Source organism: Thunnus thynnus, chromosome 24 (genome assembly GCF_963924715.1).
Source record: "Thunnus thynnus chromosome 24, fThuThy2.1, whole genome shotgun sequence".
NCBI lineage: Eukaryota > Metazoa > Chordata > Actinopteri > Scombriformes > Scombridae > Thunnus > Thunnus thynnus.
Genome location: NC_089540.1, coordinates 19,364,997 through 19,385,370, shown reverse-complemented (window position 1 = coordinate 19,385,370; position 20,374 = coordinate 19,364,997). Strand labels below are relative to the sequence as shown.

Below are 20,374 nucleotides of genomic sequence, written 5' to 3'. Positions count from 1 at the left end.
CTCAGTGAAATCCTCTGAGGTGTTGTGTTTTCTAAACAGCCAGAAGGAAGAAACGTTCAGCTCCTCTCAGCCAAGTTTCCCTCTAAATTTCACACACTGGAAGAGATTTTTTTTTTTGGTCTCATGTGACAACAAGGAAATATTCAGAATGTGCGCGGCGTGAATCAGGAAATATTGAGCGGCGTTACCTTGAGCAGCAGCTGGTATTTGGTGATTCTCTGAACTGGTTTGATGAGAGCTGAGGAGATGGAGTTAGCTAGACCATGTCTCCTCTGGACCTCCTGCAAACACAACATAAAAGTTATTTATCACCACAAGACTGCAAGCTTCTATCAATCCTTAACTGAAGTGTTTAAATACAGCAACAACTAAAGGATCACTTGATTTTACAGTAATTCTGTCTTTGTTTTCACAGTTCCTGGATGTTAATTCATATATATTATTCATACATTTTTCATTTCATACACATTTTTGTATATTTTTTATACGTTTTTAATACAGTATATTGTTACTATAGGAAAAATAGAGACCATGTTCTTAGATTGTACAAAAAGTAGAGCTGTAAGGATTAGCTGATTAATCATTTAGTGGATTTAATGGATCAAATAATCACTTTAATCATTTTTTTAAGCAAACATCAGCTGGTTTCAGCCTCTCAGATGTGCTGATTTAATGACATGAATATGTATGACAAACTGAATATCTTTGGGTTTTATATTATATTATAATTGGCATTTTTCATTATTTTCTGATGTTTAATAGACAAAATGATTAATCGAGTAAATACTAATCAGATTAATCGATAGTGAAAATAACGGGTTGTTGCAGCTGTGATAAAAAGTAAACATCAAGAAATTATTTTCAGTCAGAATTGTTAAAATTTTACTGAAAACAGATTCATTTAAACCAAAATACACATATAAATACTATGTAATTTGAATAACTACTGTAAATAATTACTAATTTGTTATTGGAAATTTTATTTTCCACATTTGTTTAATTGTTTGCTTTTAATTTACAACTACACAGAACGTTTTTTTTTTTTTGTATATTGCAGCTGACGTGGTGTCTAATAGCTAACAGACTCTCCATCCATTTATTAAAAGACATTTTTCCATTGGAGACATTTTGACATGTCACCACAGAAAAAACATATGTGTAAAAAATAAAATGAATTGTAGCTGAACTCCGTTTAGCTGATTCATTTTAAGGTCCTCGTATAAAATGCTGCCTCGCAGTCTGACTATCATGGTTTACGGGGACACTTGAATAGAAAGGAGCCATCGGTAATGTTATTAGTAACACCTTTGCTTTTCCTGCTGTTACAAGTCAAAACGTCTGCTGTGAAAAAGTTCTAATGGAAGTTTACTGATTGAATGATCTTTATTTTACACAATAATTAGAATTAAACTACAACATCCTTTGAGAAAATCTAGTTACAATCAGCTGCTTTCTAAGAAAATTTGAGGAAATTACAGGACCTTTAAAATAAACTGTACAAAAGTATGATTATTACCAACAAACATTAAGACAGATAAAATCAATTAAGATAAGACATAAAGTGTGAAGATGTTTGGTGTCCTGACCTCGAAGAATCCAACGCCGTGCTGCTGGATCAGTAAACTGGAGTCTGGTTTGTTCCTGCAGTACGTCACGTACATGTGGAACTTATCAGCCTGAAACAGACGCACACAGACGGAGATTTACTGACGGTGGTTTCATCTGAAATTCAGACTTTTACTCCGTGCAGACTGAACCAAACCGGTTACCCAGGTAACGAAGCAGTGTCCAACGTCTTCAGGGAGCTGTTCGTAGTTTTCCAGCTCCTTCAGGAAAATACTGCAAAACACAAGTACACAATATTTTAGTTCAGGTTACAGTATATATTACACATATTACAGCGGTGAATGAGGATGAGGATGTTTGCAGTTGGAACATGTCCTAGATGTGTACTGCTGTAATATATATTGTAGTATTGCAGTATATTTTGTATATTTTGCAGTACCTGTTATGGAACTCGTAGATGTCCTGGATGTGTACTGCTGTGGTACATATTGCAGTATATTTTGTATATTTTGCAGTACCTGTTGTGGAACTCGTAGATGTCCTGGATGTTTCCGAACACGATGTCGTCCTTGTTGGTCAGACCAGCAGGAACGTCCTCTGAGCCGCTCGTCATCTCCCACAGGTACGTCTGCACCAGTTTACAGAATTAACTATCAGCAAGTACCAACCAGTATGATGAAGTACTACATGGTGACATGTATTAAGAGGTTTTAAGTAGTATTAAGTGCCAATACATGGTGTCATGTAGGTCTTCAGGTAGATCAGACCCCTAAAGACACGACCTGAACCAGGTTTTGTGTTCACGCCTGATCAGACATGATCTAATCATGGTAGTGTCTGAAATGTTTCAGTATCATGTTACTCTGATACCAGAGTTTTGAGAATATAAATAAATTTTAGCTGAATAACAGTAAACATGTTATTGTGGTGTGTTGCAGTTCTGTCAGCAGAGGGCGCTGTTAGTATTAATAAACAGGAACACTCCTGAGTTGCATTACAAGTAGATTGTCTTACATAATACTACATGAAATTAAAAACTATTATCTGGTATTTAGGAATTTAATAAAGTATAATTCAGTAGTCGGGGATGTTATGAGCGACTATGAGGTAAAATATGTCACTATGTAGTAATGTCTGTCACAATAACCTCTTATATGTTTAATTTAGCTGTATTGTGTGGTAACTATCATAATTAACTGAATACGTAATTGTGGATTTAATTTGTACACTACTGATTACTTAATGTTACTTAAGTACTGCTGTATTTAAATTCAGATATAAAATTCAAGTTTACAGTTTCTTATTTAACTTGTAAACTGATTCCTATAATCGGATTTCTTTGATCATTTAAACTGGGTAGCTCCAGATGTTTAACTTCATTATTTCTTATTTTTCATCTCGAATTTTTAATTTTTAATTTATTTTTTTATCCAACTTTATCTTCTTCTTCTTTTTTATTTTACTTGATATTTTCAGATACAGAATTACAAACTGAGTTTTAGTACGTTGAATATAGTTTTTTAATGGATGTATTGATTATTCTGTCTAAATTTGAAAATCCTTAAAATCAAGTTTTGGAAAGCATATTTTGAGAAGAGATGGTTCTCAAAGTAAAATATTCAACATGCTATAAATAAGTTTATTTAAATTTAAAAATTAAATCTTAGTCTCAGTGATTCAAATCTATTTACAGCCTTTCTTTGCTTCCATACACAGTAAATGGTTTCTGCAGTATTGTGGCGTTATGATGAAGTAGATGTACCTCGATACACTCCTGCAGATCTCTGACGTAGACTCTCTCCGTCTGAAGCAGCTCAGCCATGATGTACCTGAGAAAAACACAAACACACGTGTTACTAAAGCATGTGCAACACTAATATGATCACTAACACTAACTCGAGTGCTACTCACTCCTTCTTGCGGGCGGAGCGTCTCTTCTCGTCGCTGACCTGGTGGCTCGGGTCGGACAGGTTCACCTCCGGGTCTGAGTCAGACAGGCTGTTGGGGATCAGCTCCAGCTCCAAGTCTTTATTGTCCTATCAGGGACACCGTACAGGAGAGTCATGAAAGTTAAGTCAGTATATTTATTAAAAATGTTGCTGTTTTTAACCTTCCAAACACTAAACCCTACCTGTGAGCACCCTCCCAGCGCCGTCTCCAGCAGGTGGCGGTACTGTCCCATCCTGACGGTGAAGTCCCGGTAACGTTTGTCCACGGTGGAGACGCAGCGACGAAGCTCCACGCGGTGGGCGTGGCCTTTAGCCAACATGCTCTCAGCCAGTTGGATCAGCAGGTGAACCTTTTCCTGGGTGTGCTGAAAGAGCGAGAGACAGGTAGGTAATGATTTTAGTAAATCTATATTTGTGTATATATATGTGTTTATGTTTGGGTTCTTACCTTGGCGGAAACACAGAATTCTCGGTGCTGGTTCAGCAGCTCTTGCGTCTCAGCCACCGCTGCTCCCGGCGACGTGTGTGTGGCCAGGTAGTGGTCACCTGACTGCTGCAGCCAATCCAGAGCCTGGAATCAATGCACACATTAGATACAAAGTGCTTTCAGTTCAGCTAAATCTGCTTCTGCTACCATCATCCAGGATGTTCCAATCACGTAAATGAGTCTCAGAGGAGAAGCACAGGTGCACATCTGTTTACTGATTGGTCAGCTAATGTGATAGGACTGGAAAAATGGACGCCGCAGCTGCTGTGAAATAATATTAAAGATGAATTCTATTAATTTTCCACCTCAGCGTGTGTTTCCATGTGTTCTCTGTGTAAAAATTAGTATAAAGCCTTTTGTGTCTTGAGCTGAAGATGTCACTGCTGATTTAACTGAAGACTACAAGTTTTAAAAGTTAAAAAAATATTTATGTTAATTAATAAAATGACTATTACTAGTTGTGGTTTAATCTGAAAGATGAATGAATCATAAAGCACAAAAACTTTTTTTGCTTCTCTTTTCTTGATTTTTGACATCTTGGCTCATTCGGGAAAAATGACGTCCAAATTGATGTCATATGCACAGACATGGTTATTATCAGTCCTATAATATCAGTCTGATACCTTTAGCCATGCACAAACAAATTATAGACTCTTATAGCCCATTTTATATAATCATTTTTGGAGCATCAGGTGTTTAAATTGCTCCTATAATATTTTCATTTCAATATATTATAGGACGGATGAGATGCTGTCATGAGTCATTTCCGTCTCTTCAAAATGATGCTGGCATGAACGAGGATGGAAGGAACAGAAATGGTACAGTTTGGGGTCTACCTGCTGGGCGTGGCTCTGGAACATCAGGTACTGCTGACACTGGTCCAGTCGACGTTTCTTTAAAGTCCAGAAATGAAGAACTCTGTTTTCCCTCTGGAGCAACTCACTGAGGATACCTGCAAAACACAAACACACACCTACTGTTAGTATGATTTTTATCTGACCCTATATACTTTACTGATTCTGGGTGTTGGACATGTGACATAAATATTCCAGAGTCTGCATGTCACCTTAGGTAATATGGTATAGCCCTTTGGGGGGGCCTTAGAGATACAAACAATGGGTCCCTGGTCAAGTTTGGAACTGTTCCAGATGTGGTTTGTTGTGACACATAATATGTTGTGAGGTAGCTGTCAATCACTTGATGGATGGCTCCCAACTGACCTAGTGCCCATGGAAAACATGTTATTCATGTGATAAGATACAGATGTGTAACCCCATATAAGCTATGCACCGACAGTGGTACGGTGCCCAGACCATCTTTGTACATGGAATGGACCCGATGGCCATCGTCTAATAAACGTCTTCAAAATAAGAACTTCGCCAGCTCTTCCTTTGAACGACATCATCACACATCCTTCCTTTCACCTACATCAGTAAAAAATAACAATAAACTGCACATATGTATTAACTGTGGTGTTCCTCAGGGCTCTATACTGGCTCCACTGTACTTCTCTATTTAAACTCACACTACACGATACACGTGTACTTCTGTGTGTGTTCGTTCACCTTTGACCTGTTGCTCCGGTACCCTGGAGTGTCCGGTGACCTCGGTGACCCCCGTTACCCCGGAAACGGTGACGCTGTGGCCAGAGATGTTTGCCATGGTGACGCTGTTGCGGTGGATGTACTTGAGGAAAACTTCAGCGTTACGCCTCGCCAGTGTGCAGGCCTATCGCCATGGAAACAAGACTGTTAGAGACCTATGATATTACACAGATATTACACCAGTACCTGTTCTTATATAGACAATAAGTTTATTTATTTGCACATTTCATGCATCATTCAAGGTGCTTTACATAATGTTTTATAATCATTAATAAAGAAAAACAGCAGAAAACATTAAAATGCAAATTTAAAAGAATAGAAACCTTTATAAAGGAAATAAAAAAAGTTAAAAACAGACATAAACAAAGGATATATAAAGATGTAATTCAGGTGCAGTCAGTGGCATTGTAATATAATTAATAATATATAATATATACAATTCAGAACTTCTTAAGACTTTTAGGGACGACAAGACGAAGACAAAAGACCATCACACAAGATATTTCAGTATTAAATATCATTGCAATAATTCAAGGATATGAAAGGATATTAAGTACGATTTCAACCTCTCTAGTTTATTAAATATCCTGTTCTTATTAATTAGTTGTGACCTCACAATATTTCACATCATACACGTCATATATTACAAAGAAAAGCAGCAAATCTTTACATTTAAACAGCTGAAATTAGAGAATGTTTGGCATTTTGACGCAATAAATGATGATTCACCAATTATTAAAATGGTTCACGATTGATCTGTCTATTAATTAAATGATTGTTTCTGTTGTAGATTATAATTAAAATTCTTACCGTGACCCAACGAAAGGGCGAGAGTCAAATATTTACATGTTCACTGAAATGAACCCCAACTCCTGACTAATTATAGGATTCAGCATGAATTTCTCTCAGATTTGTTGTCGTTTGTCATACAGTTTGAAGATACGACATCTGATTAATTGCCTGATCAATCAGACAATCGTTCGATTGGATTTCTGGCAGGTCAGAAACTGGGCGGCTTAAGACATGATCGGGGAGAAGAACATCTGAGCTACGATGTTTAATCTGCTGCCACCACAACCTGGACTCGTACATGATGATGGAAGGATGGATGGATCATTTCTGCACTCAACCAAGACATTTCAAGACTTTTCAAGACTTTTCAAGACTTTTCCAGCTCTCCTCACCTTGAGAAAGGCCTCCTTCTGCTCCATGTGTTTGTTGATGAGAGGCAGCAGCTGCTCCGGCTGTCTGTCTCCTCCTCCACACCAGTCCTCCTCCCTGCGGTACTCCTGCTCCAGACTCTCCAGCACCCCGCACACCTGCAGACACAGACAGACAGGTGGTGGTACAGGTGGAGACGCAGACAGACAGGTAGGTAGAGAGGCAGACAGTCAGTCCGTGGTACCTGCTGGGAGGTCCTGTAGAAGGCGGCGGAGGCGTTGACCAGTTTGAGCCGGTCCTCGATCCTCAGCATCAGAGTCTGCCAGTGCAGCGCCACCGTCTGGGCACAAGACCTCACTGCATCTGGATCATAGTGACCTGACCTGAGGGGGGGGGGGGGGGTCAGAGGTCAGATAAATGGGACAGTGTGTTTACTCAGGACAAATTACTCTTTCATCATAACTGAAGGAAACCAAACTATCAAGGATTGTAACATTTAAAGGACTTGTGGTGAACGGATCAATAATGTGACATTCAGTGTTAACTGAACATTAATAACTAACCTGACCAGCAGCTCTGCTCTCTGCTGCAGAGCCAGAGCCACCTGATGAGTCCTCTGCAGGGAGTCGGCATGGAGGAGAGCCTGCACACACACACAGACAGGTATATCCACATTATTTCTGTAAATCTGGCATTAATCATAGTGTATGAACTCCTCGTTAGTGTACCGTTGCCATGGTAACCATCGCATCTGTCTGCAGTGATGAACAAGTGGGTACATTAGTCTCGCCTCAACTTTCCTATTTGTAAACAAAGACCTCAGCAGAACATCTGAAAGTCATTTAATCATCATTACCTTATATAATTTCTACTAAAAGGTGTATGCTGTTCTGTGTGTGTGTGTGTGTGTGTGTGTGTGTGTGTGTGTGTGTGTGTGCAGTAACCTCGATGGCCTGTTGGAGGCGCTCGTGCTCCCTCTGCAGCTGCTCTGCTTCAGACAAACAGCTGGAGTTCAACATGCAGGACGACAGCATGACTTCCCCCTCTGTGATCCACCCAAGCACCTGACACACAGACAGACGGGAGATCAGCCCTGCTACAGTACCTGGATGTCACCTGACCTGCAGGTGTGTGTGTGTGTGTGTGTTACCCATTTGACCTGGCTCTGCAGGTGTGTGTATGTGTGTGTGTTACCTGTTGACATGGCTCTGCAGGTGTGTGTGTGTGTGTGTTACCTGTTGACATGGCTCTGCAGGTGTGTGTGTGTGTGTTACCTGTTGACATGGCTCTGCAGGTGTGTGTGTGTGTGTGTGTGTGTGTTACCTGTTGACATGGCTCTGCAGGTGTGTGTGTGTGTGTGTGTGTTACCTGTTGACCTGGCTCTGCAGGTGTGTGTGTGTGTGTGTGTGTGTTACCTGTTGACCTGGCTCTGCAGGTGTGTGTGTGTGTGTGTTACCTGTTTGACCTGGCTCTGCAGGTGTGTGTGTGTGTATGTGTGTGTGTTACCTGTTTGACCTGGCTCTGCAGGTGTGTGTGTGTGTATGTGTGTGTGTTACCTGTTTGACCTGGCTCTGCAGGTGTGTGTGTGTGTATGTGTGTGTGTTACCTGTTTGACCTGGCTCTGCAGGTGTGTGTGTGTATGTGTGTGTGTTACCTGTTTGACCTGGCTCTGCAGGTGTGTGTGTGTATGTGTGTGTGTTACCTGTTTGACCTGGCTCTGCAGGTGTGTGTGTATGTGTGTGTGTTACCTGTTTGACCTGGCTCTGCAGGTGTGTGTGTGTGTATGTGTGTGTGTTACCTGTTTGACCTGGCTCTGCAGGTGTGTGTGTGTATGTGTGTGTGTTACCTGTTTGACCTGGCTCTGCAGGTGTGTGTATGTAAGTTTGTGTGTTACCTGTTTGACCTGGCTCTGCAGGTGTGTGTGTATGTGTGTGTGTTACCTGTTGACCTGGCTCTGCAGGTGCGTGTATGTGTGTTACCTGTTTGACCTGGCTCTGCAGGTGTCTCAGCTGCAGGTTCTGCTCCAGGTGTGTGTGCGTGTGATCTGCGATCTGCTGCAGCTCCTTCTGCTTGTCCTGCAGGAGGTGCTGCAGCTCCTCCACCTGAGGGGAGAGACCGCCCTCCGCCTCCGACAGCTCGATACCTGAGACACACACACACACACACATACACACACACACACACACACACACCAGAAACACCATCATATTGTATGTCAGGGGTTCAGGAGAAAATGCATTACATCAGTGAAGGTCCTCAGAAGTATAGACTTATCAGTGTGTGTGTGTGTGTTTGCTCATGCGTGTGTGTGTGTGTGTGTGTCTCCATGGCAAATTCAATACACTGGTTTCCATGGGGACCAGCCGTGTGCTTCAGAGAGCAGTTTCCATGGCAACCCCATCCCCCTTTTCCCTCCTCCCCCCATTATCCTCTCTCCCCCCCCTCTTTCCCCCCTAATATCATGAGTGTTACTGAACCGGTCAGACTGAGGCTGACTACATCTACTCTATTCTGTTCTACTGTCTTCTATTGTGTTCTACTCTATTCTGCTCTATTCTCACAGGAGGTGGAAGGATGATATAAATGTTTTATTATGTGGCTGTTCTGACCTCTGAACTCTTTGTGCTTTTTCACAGTTCATGGTTGTTTGCCGCCATCAAAGAATAGAGAACCAACAAATGCATTATACACATTTTAAATATGTAATAATAGTTAAAAAAAAAGAGATAAATCAAATAATATGCCATGAGAAAAGAAAAAAGAGGCTAAGCATTCACAAGTCTGTACTTTGTCTTCTTGCCTTACAGATCATTTATCCAACTTATTTGACTTGTTATAGTCAATTATGTTAACTCATAACTGATAGTAGCAGGGAACCATGTTTGTTACAGTACAAGTGATACAATTTTACTGAAAGTCCGATCTAAATGGTTTGATAAACTCAGTCCATCCTTTCCAACATTTGTCAGAAATGTTTGTCTGAAGTCTCAAATCTCGTTCTTTTCTGTAAATACAAGCTGCCAGATTGTATAATTCAGAAACACGGCGCATGTTTCCGTCGATATGCCGATGACGCCCAGCTCTACGTTTCTGATGCAGTGGAACGTAATCAAAGTACTAATCATACCAGCGGTAGCAGAAGTAATAAATAATAATACTAAACTGTATTTATGCAGCACTTTTCAAAACAAGGTTACAAAGTGCTTTACAATAAAATGAAACTGAATAAAACAACAGCAGTGCGACTCACCTGACGCCTGGACCTCAGTGATGTACTGCTGAAGGTCGTGACCTTGCTGGATGACCTCATAGATCATGTTGTTCATAGCCAGCCTCCGCTCCATGTGCCTGTAGATCAATCAGTTAATCACTAAAAAACTGCCATTTTTGTATTGAGCCACTATGATATCATCACACTGGCCAATTTACCTGTGGATGCGCTGCTGTGCTAGCGTTAGCGCCTCTGGGCTAGCCTCCACCAGCCGGGACTGGCCCAGTGCCAGCTTGTCCTGGTTTGCGTCAGCTAGCCGCGGCGCTGCTAGCTTCTCAGCGGAGAAGTCCTGGGACTGTTTCTGGAGGTCCTGCTTCCAGGCGTCCATCTCCCCGGTTACCTAGGCAACACAAACCAACAATAATACACAACCCTGACACAGCAGAAGCAGGTTCAGGATGTGTTGAGTAACGATAACTGATTACCTCCAGCGTGCACTGTTGCAGGATGCGGAGCTGCAGGTAAATGTCCAATCGGATTTTCCGCTGGTGGAAAAGTTCCTCCAGCTGAACATGAGACTCCTCCAGCTGCTGCAGCACCGACTCCACATGGCCCACTGAGCTACCCTGGGGCCTGAAACAAACACACCCAAACTGATTATCTAAACCTGAAAACAAACAAATCCAAACAGACTATACAAACTAGAAATCAAACGCACCCACACTGGTTAAACAAATCTGAAAACAAACGCACCTTTTCAGATTAATCAAACGCATCTACACCGATTATACAAAACTAGAAAACAAACGCACCCACACGAGTCATAAACCTGAAAACAAACACACCCACAATGATTACATACACCCAACTCCACCTCTGAGCTGTCCTGAGCAGTAAAACAAACACATGTACACAAGTTATATACACTAGAAAACAAACCTGAAAACAAACGCACCCACAATGATTACAAACACAAACTCCACACAGGCCTCGGAGCTGCCCTGGGGAATGAAACAAACGCACACCCACACATATTATACAAACTAATAAAAAAAAAAAAAATGCACCCAAGCGTGAAAACAAACATGCTCAACCTGCAAAATAAACGCACCCACACATTCTACACAAACTAGAAAACAAACACACCCACACAGAATACATCACATGTGCCACAGAGCTGCCCTGAGGCCTAAAATAAACGCACCTGCACAGGTTTTTGCAAACCCGAAACAAACGCACATACAAACGGTGCAGCAGTGAGGCGTGAATCAAACGCACCCACACTCTCTGTGTGTACCTGAGTTGCAGGATGAGGTCTTCTCCTTCCCGGATGACACTCATCGCAGCTTCCTGTGGGTGGGGTTAGAGGCAGGGTTAGTGTGAGGGTTAGAGGTCGGGGGTCAGAGGTCAGGAAGGTGTTAGGCTGTTATGACTGGGTTAGGGTTCAGGTCAGAGGTCAGAGGTCGGCTGGTACCTGTGTGTTGGCCTGCTGCTGCTGCTGCTGACTGATGAGAGTCTGTAGAGCTTCAACTGTGTCTGGACAAACACACAAATCTGATGACAACTGCTTCTGGAGGCCCTCCATCCACACCGACAGCTGGAGGGGGGGGAGAGGAGGGGGGGTGTGAGGAGGAAGATAAGAGGAGGAAAAGGAGGAGGAGAAAGGGGAAGATAAGAGGAGGAGAGGAGGAGGAGGAGGAAGATAAAGGGGAGTGACGGGGAGTAAGATAAGACGAGGAGAGGAAGAGGAAGATAGGAGGAGGAGGGGGGGGGGGAGCAGGAGAGAGGAGTAGAGAGGAAGAGGAGGATAATGAAGCAGTGTTAATATGTTTGCTGATGATGATGTAATAACGCTCACATTCATGAACCCTTAAAAAACTGATTCATATAAAAATATCACAGTACGTGTGTGTGTGTGTGTGTGTGTGTGTGTGTGTGTGTGTGTGTGTGTATGTGTGTGTGTGTGTGTGTGTGTGTTACCTCCTTGGTGTGTGTGTAGAAGGACACAGCGAGGTCCAGCAGCAGCTTCCTCTGTTCAACCCTCTGAATGAACGCCTGCACACAAATACATGTCACTGACATACAACATACTAACAACATACTAACAACATACTAACAACATACTAACAACACATCAGCTGCTCTTCTCTAAACATGAAGACGCAGATTAACATAAAGAAAAGTATCAGCCTCATTTATTATGCAAACTCAGCACTTCCTGTAGCTGCTTTTCAGAGTAAATGTCTTCCAGAGAATTCTGTGACTGCTGGTTGTATTTCCTCCTTTTCTTCCCCCTGCCTCCTCCTCTCTTCCTCCTCTCCTCCTCCTCATATTTCCCTCCCCACCTCCTCCTCCTATCTTGCCCCCTCCTCCATATCCCTCCTCTTCTCTTCCTCCTCCTATCTTCCTCCCCCCTCCTCCTCCTCCTCCTCTCCTCCTCTTGTCTTCTTTATTTGAACCCCCATTAGCTTCCTGGGGTCCACACAACAACAGTAACAATAAAATAGATAAAACATAAAAAATTTAAAAAAATAAGTGAAACAACTCAAAAAACAAAAACAAAATTGCAAAAATAGAAACAAAAAGAAAGTAAAAATCATTAAAAAGGTCCCAAAACTGCAGAAACTGAACTAAAAGTGACATCTATGTGAGATTCAAAGTGTGCAAAGACGACTTTTTCTGCTCATTTTGAGTGTAAAACAAAAACACGTGTTCATGCATTCATTCATTCATTCATTCATTCATTCATTCATTCATTCATTCGTTTCTCTCTGTGTGCCGGTTACCTGCATGCGCAGCTCCAGGTCTCTGGCCGCCTGGTAGATCTCCTCCTCCTTACACTCTCCGGACTGAGCCAGCTGATCGGCCGCCTCCAGAAGCTTCTCTGCGTTGGTGTAAGTGTTCTGACAAACACACACAGGTACGTTCAAAGTGTCTTAACCAGCTCCTTCCTCAACCATCTCTTACTTTTCACTTTACACACTTTTTTTACTTTTTCTATTTTGAAGTTCAGACTCCCTGAAAATGTACAGGTGCATCATCACTTCCCTGTTGGGTGTGTTTAAAGGTGCAACACGCTTGAAACTTTCCACCAGAGGGGGCAGCAAAACGCCGCCTTTAACCCTTTATTAAGTTACTCTTTAATGACAGTTTTACGTTACAAAAACACATCTTAAATTAAAGTAATTTGCACACTTGTATTTATTAATCCTGAGGTTATAGTAATAAGTTAACATCTTCACATTAAGTGCATTTTCATCCGCCGGTTTTCTTCGAATTTGCAATTTGTGCCTCAAATTCTGAGTATAAATGCTGAAAATACTAAAACAACACAAAATATTAAAGTTTTAACAAGTTACACAAAGTGAATCATGACGTACGTGAAGCATGTGACTGTTTTCTACATTGTTTTTCACTGTTTAAGGTTGGACTGTTGCTCTACAGCTGTTTTTTTCAACAACCCTTCAAATATTTGCATATTTGCAGCAAACGGAAACAAGCATCACTCCGAATTTTCTTTTGCCATTCATACTTATTCTGTTCAGACCTTATACCCCAAAAATTGTATATTTCTAATATGTAGCGTTTGTTATTTTGCAAATAGTTTGCGGTTAAGTCCAGCTGTCAGTGTAGTTGCCGTGTGTGTTACCTGGGCAACCTGCTGGAAGTCGTCGTGGCGTTTCTGCAGCGCTCGCGCTCGGTGCAGAGATTTCCCCACGCCGCTGTGTTTGTTCAGGAAAACCTCGCCGTGCTGCTCCACCCAGTCCAACACCTGACAGACAGACAGACATGAACGTGACGGAGCAGGATTCTGTGCACGAGGCGTGAACCCGGATTTAAATCTGGGTTGTGAAAGGTGACATCACCCGCTGAGAGAGAGTCATACCTGTCTGACGTCCTGTTGAAACACACACAGCTGCAGGCGCTGGTGGAGGCGGAGCTTCCGGTGCTGCCACGCCCCCTCTACCTCATGGTGACCCTGTGACAGAAATCAGCTCAGATCAGTCCACCTGTCTGCTGGTCAGCGACAGTGAGACAAGAGGAGGTGAGACAGGTTAAAGGGAGCCGTACCTGCATGACCTGGTGCAGAACTCCCATGATGCCGTGCGTGGCAGCCGTGAAGTCTGGTTTGGTCGCCGAGTCGTCAGAATCTGACGCTGGGCAACGCTGGAGGACGTCCAATAAGGCTTTACCACTCTCACTGACCTGCAGACAGACAGGTGGTCAGACAGACAGGTGGTCAGATAGACAGGTGGTCAGATAGACAGGTATGTAGACAAACAGACAAGTGTTTAAGTTACATGACAGGTGATCAGACAAACAGGTGTTCAACAGACAGGTGTGTGGACAGACAGACAGGTGTTCAGTCAGACAGGTACCTGTGTGTAGTTAGCAGAGATCTCCTCATTCAGCTCCTGGTGTTTCTTGACGGCAGCTTCCAGCTCTGCTGTTGCCGATGGCAACGACCCTTCAGAGCACACCTGAACCCAACCTTCCACTCTGAGCAGGAACTGGACAGACAGACAGACAGACAGAGAGAGAGAGAGACAGGTTTCAGTCCAGTGAAAGTGTCCTGACTGATTTAATAAAGTCTGTAAGAGACAGGTAGACAGACAGGTAGACAGACAGGTAGACAGACAGGTAAACAGACAGGTAGACAGACAGGTAGACAGAAAGGTAGACAGATGAAGGTAAAACATGTCAAATAAAAGGCAGACAGGTGGACAAATAAAATACATGTAAACAGGTAAACAGTCTGGTAGGTAAGTTGTGAGACAGGTAGGCTGTGGTTAGACAGGTAGATAGAGAGGAAGAGAGGAAGAGTGAGACAGGTAAAAGACAAATAGTCATGCAGGTACATTGACAGTGGCAGTATAGTCGTATAGTCAAGTCAAGTCACAAAGTATGCCTCAAAGAGCTGTACATTAACACAATATAATAAACAACATTAGCAAAATATATAAAAACATATTAAAGTGAGATAAACTACATATAAAACATTATATTACAATATAAATAAACAATATTTAAAAATATATATAAAAGGAAACACAACATGCACATAAAACTCCTGTACATTCATACCTGAAAACTGATGAAAACACACATATACAAAAATATGTAACATACAGTACATATATGTAACCATGCGCACATAGAATATAAACTGGATAACAGTAGTTTAGTACTTCGGGCAGACTAAGTAGAATAGATGTGTTTTGAGTTCACTTTTGAAAGAGTCGACTCGACTTTAGAAAGGAAGACGATTCCAAAGAAGAGAGGCTTGATAAGAGAAAGAACTACCACCTACTGATGTTTTATTTGTTTTTAGAATAGTCAGGAGACATTTTGTAATAGTAAAGCCCTGGCAGGTATACGAGGAGTGACTAGAGGTGTTAAATAGAATGGCGCAAGTCTGTGTAATATTTTATAAGTTAAGAGAATTTCCGAGTTCCCATTCGGAAATTTCCGACTCAGAAAATCGGGAGAACCTCACCAACCCTGACCTTAAAATCCAAGATGGCTGCTCCAGCCAACAGCAGTGTGAAAGCTGTAGTAATATACTGTTTATTGGCACATCTGTCTTATTTGTGGTCGTACACACAGTGCTGTCCAACTTCTATCTGTGGACATGTTGCTATGGTGTTTGTATGTGCAAAATGCCGCGTAATACATTGTTATCAACTGGTATTACAACCAATGACTAACAATGGCTAACCAGGCTAGAACTGGTTTTCTGACTGCTTCTACTGGAACGCGGTCAACTCGGGTGTGAAGTCATTCCCAGCTCCAACTTCCAAGGTAAAAGGAAAACAGCATAAGAAGAGGGGTAATACGATCAAATTATCTAGTCTTGGTTAATATCCCAGCAGCAGTATTCTGTACAAGTTGTAATTTGTTAATAGTTGATTTAGGTAAGCCAGAGAAAACGGTGTTACAATAGTCAAGTCTAGATGAGACAAATGCATGAACAAGTGTTTCAGCATCGGCCAAGAAAAGAATGAGACGAATCTTGGCAATATTCCGTAACGGAAATATGCAGTCTACGTAATATCGTTGATGTGTTTTCCAAAAGAGAGATTAGGATCAAATAGGACAGAGTGACATCCTAGAATTTGTTTCTAATCTGCTTTGGACCAATAATTAGCATTTCAGTTTTCTCAGCATATAAAAGAGGGAAGTTAGATAACATCTGTCGTTTGATTTATAACAGGCATTCTTCCAGTTTCACCAGCTGATGACAGGCGTCAGGCTTAATGCAGATGTAAAGCTGAGTATCATCTGCATATTGTAACAATTGATTAATGTACAAAGGGGCAACATGTAAATAGAGAAAAGAACGGGACCGAGCACAGATCCCTGTGGCACACCATAACTGACTTTAATGTGGTCTGATGAACAGTTGTTGTGAAAAACAAAGTGAGATGTGTCAGATAAGTATGATCTAAACCAGGAGGGAGCAGTGTCAGTGAGACCAATATAACTTTCTAGGTGTTCTAATAGAACGTGGTGATCAATCACACCGAAAGCTGTGCTGCGGTCCAGGAGCACCAATGTTGAAACTGAGCCAGAATCTGAAGCAAGAGGTAAATCATTTACCACTTTGTCAGAGCAGTTTCTGTGCTGTGGAATTTTCTGAAGCCGGATTGATGAGGTTCATACAGATTATTGGATGAGAAGTGATCTATGAGCTGCTGAGCCACTGCTTTTTCAAGGAGTTTTGAAAAGAATTGCAGATTTGTGATGGCAGAGTGGCGATTGTGTGGTCTGTAGATGCTGATCAAATTGGGGAAACCAATGGCACAATTCCACTAATAAAAGAGCTGTTTATTATCTGTAGTGAGAATTGGAAAAAGGTCCTTAATAAACTTAATAAAAAAGGAATAAGATCAAGTAAACAAGTAGAGAGCTCGGAGGAAAATACCAGTCCAGTCTAGAGATTGTTTCAAGGGAGATTATCTCGAAGTGGGTGTGCTTGCAAGAAGAAGAAATGTTCAGATGTGATCACCTCATCCTGGGTGGGAGTTGAGAAGGAGGAGGATATTGTTTTTCTGATTTCATCAACTTTAGTGGTGAAGAACTCTATGAAGTCAGTTGCAGTGAGAGAGGCGCTACATACAAGGAGCCGTTTACATGTGAGCTTAGTGTCAAAAAGAAATTTTGGGTTATTTTAATGATTTTGTCTCAGTTATATCTGATTGACACTGTTGGATATTTGTGTTGTACATAATAACATTGGGGTAGTTGTTTGTATATATGTTGAATATTGAGTTCATTGTTTGAGTCATGGAGAAGGTGTAAGAACATATAAGTGTTTACGTCTTCCTGCTCCTTTTTGGACATGAAATATTTATTTATGTTGTTTATTGAGAGTTTGCTGTATATGTTTACTGTTCATTTTATTTGTTCTTATTGTTTTGTTTTTGTTTTTTTATTTGTTACATGTTTGAAATAAACATACAAACATACAACTAGCAGCACGAAGAGCATGTTTATACGCAAGGAGGCTTTTAGACCGCGCAAACTGAAAAGTTTGTGTATAAAGGTGTATTGATCAGTGATAGTACTTTGGCACAGTATGTACTGGAGGTGTATTGATCACCTGTTCTGCCCCCTGGTGGAAGCCGGTTGCCATGGCGAGGGTGTTGCTGCGCTCCTCCAAAGCCGTCGTCAGGGACTTCCAGTCTTCCTGTAACCGTGACGACACCATGGCGATCCGCTCCGCCCCGTAGTGACCGGCCTCGGCGAGCCGTGCCGCCACGGTAACCACGCTGTCCACGTTCACGCTGCCGTTCTGCACACGCACGCACACACACACACACACACACACACACGTAGCAATGTGATTAAAGTTTCATTTAAAAATGTATTACATCAAACACAGTGTGACATCACACACACACACACGTGAAGGAATTTTCATATATGTGTCGTATATAAAATGCTCCTTAGACAAGCAGACAGTGAAGGACAGAGCTGGCTCTATGATTGTTGCCATAGAGACAGCACTAAAGTAAACAATCTTATAGTGATGTCGTGACTAGAACAAGGTCGCCTGGGTGCTGCCTGAATAACTGAGAGTGGATCAACTCTTTTCCTTCAGATTTTGTTGTGGCTTTTCACTCGGTCTACATTCACACTTTGAATTATAACGGCTGTCTCCTTGGATCGATCAAGTTTGTGTTTGTCAATAAATCTTTTTGCATAAGACATCCATATTTCCTGGAGTTTCTGAATTGGCGAGCTCAAGATTTCTATAACAACACACACACACACACACACACACACACGTAGCAATGTGGTTAAAGTTACATTTACAAATCCATTACATCAAACACAGTGTGACATCTCACACACACACACACACACACACACGTAGCAATGTAGTTAAAGTTACGTTTACAAATCCATTACATCAAACACAGTGTGACATCTCACACACACACACACATACACACTGACCATGCAGTTGGCGGTGAAGTGCTGGTGTTGTGTCTGGAGGTCGACGGCGTGCTGATGGTTCTGACCGACCTCCGCCAGACTCTGCAAGAACAACTCCTTACTGTGAGCGATCCACTCCGACATCTGAGAGAGAGAGACAGTTAGAGAGAGATAGTTATTTAACACTTCCTGTTATTGTTGCGCACCTCCTGCACCAGACCCCGCCCCCCTCACCTTGGTGGCGTCCTGCTCAAACAGGTGCAGCTGCAGCGCCTGGTCCAGGTGCAGCTTCCTGTCGCTCCAGCTCTGCAGCAGGTGGCTGCGAGCCGCCTGCAGCCGGTCCAGCAGAGACGAAACCTTCGGCGCCACACTCTGGAAGTCCGCCCCGCCCGACAGCCAGCTGCCGTGGCTACCGCCGCCGCTGCCACCTTCATTAGGGGCATCACCGTGGGAGGGGCCCAGGCGCATGCGCTGGAGCAAGCTCCGCCCCTCTCGTTCGAGGGCGTCGACTGGGGCCGTGGCGATGGTGTTGCGGAGGCGACTGTGTTCCTCCAGAAGTCTGCAGAGAGAAAATATGACAAAAATATCATCGTAAACAAAAGTAAATAGTTACTAAATACTGAATAAAGTTATAATACTTCATCAATAACTTAAATAATTAATAAGTACGACTGAGACTCACTTGCGGGCCTCGTCCACGTCCTGGGGCTCTGGTATGCGGCTCAGCCCGGCCTCCAGCTGCTCCAGCTGGGCCAGCAGCTGCGTGGCGGCTCCCGAGAACTCCTCCAGACCCAGACGCAGCTCGGTCCACTCCACGTGGTCGTACTCCAACGAGCCGCCGAGGTCAGAGGTCAGCTGGGAGGGGTCGACCAATCGGGACAGGCCCTCCACCGACACCAGGCTGGTCTGAAGACAATACAATCTTAGAACAGAACCTCAACTGCAGTAAAACTTCAGCAGTAAAGTAGACATCAGTAGTAGTACTTCGTTAGCAGCAACAGCATTTAGTTAAAAGTATTGGTACTTCAGTATGTCATTGTGGTGCAGTACTTATATTAGCAGTACTAACACATCAGTTAGCAGCAGTAGTAGTACTTCATTTAGCAGTAACAGTATTTAAGTAAGCAGTAGTTCAGTTAGTAGTACTTTAGTTATTAGTGGTAGTAATATTTCAGTCAGCAGCAGTACTTATAGTAGAAGTACTAACACATCAGTTAGCAGCAGTAGTAGTACTTCATTTAGCAGTAACAGTATTTAGGTTAGCAGTAGTTCAGTTAGCAGTAATAGTACTTTTGTAAGCAGTATTTCACATAACAGTATTGTTACACCAGTTAGCAGTTATGGTAGTTCTTCAGTTAGCAGCAGCAGTACTTCAGTTATTAGTGGTGGTAATATTTACAGTCAACAGTAGTACAAGTACTTATATTAACAGCAGTAATACATCAGTTGGCAGCAGTAGTTTTTTAGTGAGCAGTACTAGTACTTCAATCAGCACCACTAATATATTAGTTAGAAGTAGTAGTAGTTTAGTGAGCAGTAGTAGTAGTAGTTTTTTAGCAGCAGCAGTATTTTATTTAGCAGTAGTAGTACTGTAGTCAGCAGCAGCATTGTGTTTCAGCCTGTAGTATTAGTACTGCAGTCGTACCTCAAAGCTGAGCTTGGCGCTGCCCAGGTTGGTTTTGTGTTTCTGCCAGAAGGTGTCGGGTTTGATGAGCAGCGCTGAGTGGATGTTGGAGGAAAACGACTCCTGCAGCGTCCGCAGCACCGGCTTCACACTGTCCCACTTACTGCCGCGCATATCCACCACTACTGTGAAGCCGCGGGCACGCACGTCCTCACTGAGAGACAGACAGTGTTAATACAACCCAGGTGTCTTCATGTTGTGTTTACGTCCACACCTGCTACCATCATGTAAACAGAAAGACATCATTCAGTCCCTCCAGGAAATTGTGAT

The 20,374-nt window shown here is 42.4% G+C and overlaps 2 protein-coding genes across 2 annotated transcripts in view; one reads left to right on the top strand and one right to left on the bottom strand.

The window, feature by feature from the left end:
- The window catches only part of LOC137177001 (kalirin-like), a 61,563-nt gene that overhangs the window by 31,048 nt on the left and 10,141 nt on the right, over positions 1 to 20,374 (bottom strand). Inside the window, exons 4-34 of the mRNA XM_067583073.1 lie at positions 20,066 to 20,258; positions 19,103 to 19,326; positions 18,655 to 18,979; positions 18,442 to 18,564; positions 17,582 to 17,773; positions 14,358 to 14,489; positions 14,050 to 14,184; positions 13,865 to 13,957; positions 13,628 to 13,750; positions 12,765 to 12,881; positions 11,959 to 12,033; positions 11,453 to 11,575; positions 11,276 to 11,328; positions 10,464 to 10,611; positions 10,197 to 10,378; positions 10,018 to 10,115; positions 8,747 to 8,910; positions 7,712 to 7,831; positions 7,331 to 7,410; positions 7,012 to 7,150; positions 6,791 to 6,925; positions 5,568 to 5,730; positions 4,839 to 4,954; positions 3,964 to 4,086; positions 3,698 to 3,880; positions 3,478 to 3,602; positions 3,329 to 3,395; positions 2,085 to 2,194; positions 1,770 to 1,839; positions 1,587 to 1,676; positions 189 to 281 (exon numbers count right to left, since the gene is read on the bottom strand). Of these exons, the coding sequence (XP_067439174.1) occupies positions 189 to 281; positions 1,587 to 1,676; positions 1,770 to 1,839; positions 2,085 to 2,194; positions 3,329 to 3,395; positions 3,478 to 3,602; positions 3,698 to 3,880; positions 3,964 to 4,086; positions 4,839 to 4,954; positions 5,568 to 5,730; positions 6,791 to 6,925; positions 7,012 to 7,150; positions 7,331 to 7,410; positions 7,712 to 7,831; positions 8,747 to 8,910; positions 10,018 to 10,115; positions 10,197 to 10,378; positions 10,464 to 10,611; positions 11,276 to 11,328; positions 11,453 to 11,575; positions 11,959 to 12,033; positions 12,765 to 12,881; positions 13,628 to 13,750; positions 13,865 to 13,957; positions 14,050 to 14,184; positions 14,358 to 14,489; positions 17,582 to 17,773; positions 18,442 to 18,564; positions 18,655 to 18,979; positions 19,103 to 19,326; positions 20,066 to 20,258 (4,114 nt within the window). The remainder of the gene's footprint in view (positions 1 to 188; positions 282 to 1,586; positions 1,677 to 1,769; positions 1,840 to 2,084; positions 2,195 to 3,328; positions 3,396 to 3,477; positions 3,603 to 3,697; positions 3,881 to 3,963; positions 4,087 to 4,838; positions 4,955 to 5,567; positions 5,731 to 6,790; positions 6,926 to 7,011; positions 7,151 to 7,330; positions 7,411 to 7,711; positions 7,832 to 8,746; positions 8,911 to 10,017; positions 10,116 to 10,196; positions 10,379 to 10,463; positions 10,612 to 11,275; positions 11,329 to 11,452; positions 11,576 to 11,958; positions 12,034 to 12,764; positions 12,882 to 13,627; positions 13,751 to 13,864; positions 13,958 to 14,049; positions 14,185 to 14,357; positions 14,490 to 17,581; positions 17,774 to 18,441; positions 18,565 to 18,654; positions 18,980 to 19,102; positions 19,327 to 20,065; positions 20,259 to 20,374) is intronic.
- Positions 7,821 to 20,374, top strand: part of iqcb1 (IQ motif containing B1) — a 30,553-nt gene continuing 17,999 nt past the window's right edge. The window contains exons 1-2 of the mRNA XM_067583090.1: positions 7,821 to 7,894; positions 12,777 to 12,898. The gene's annotated coding sequence lies outside the window, so the exon portion shown is untranslated. The remainder of the gene's footprint in view (positions 7,895 to 12,776; positions 12,899 to 20,374) is intronic.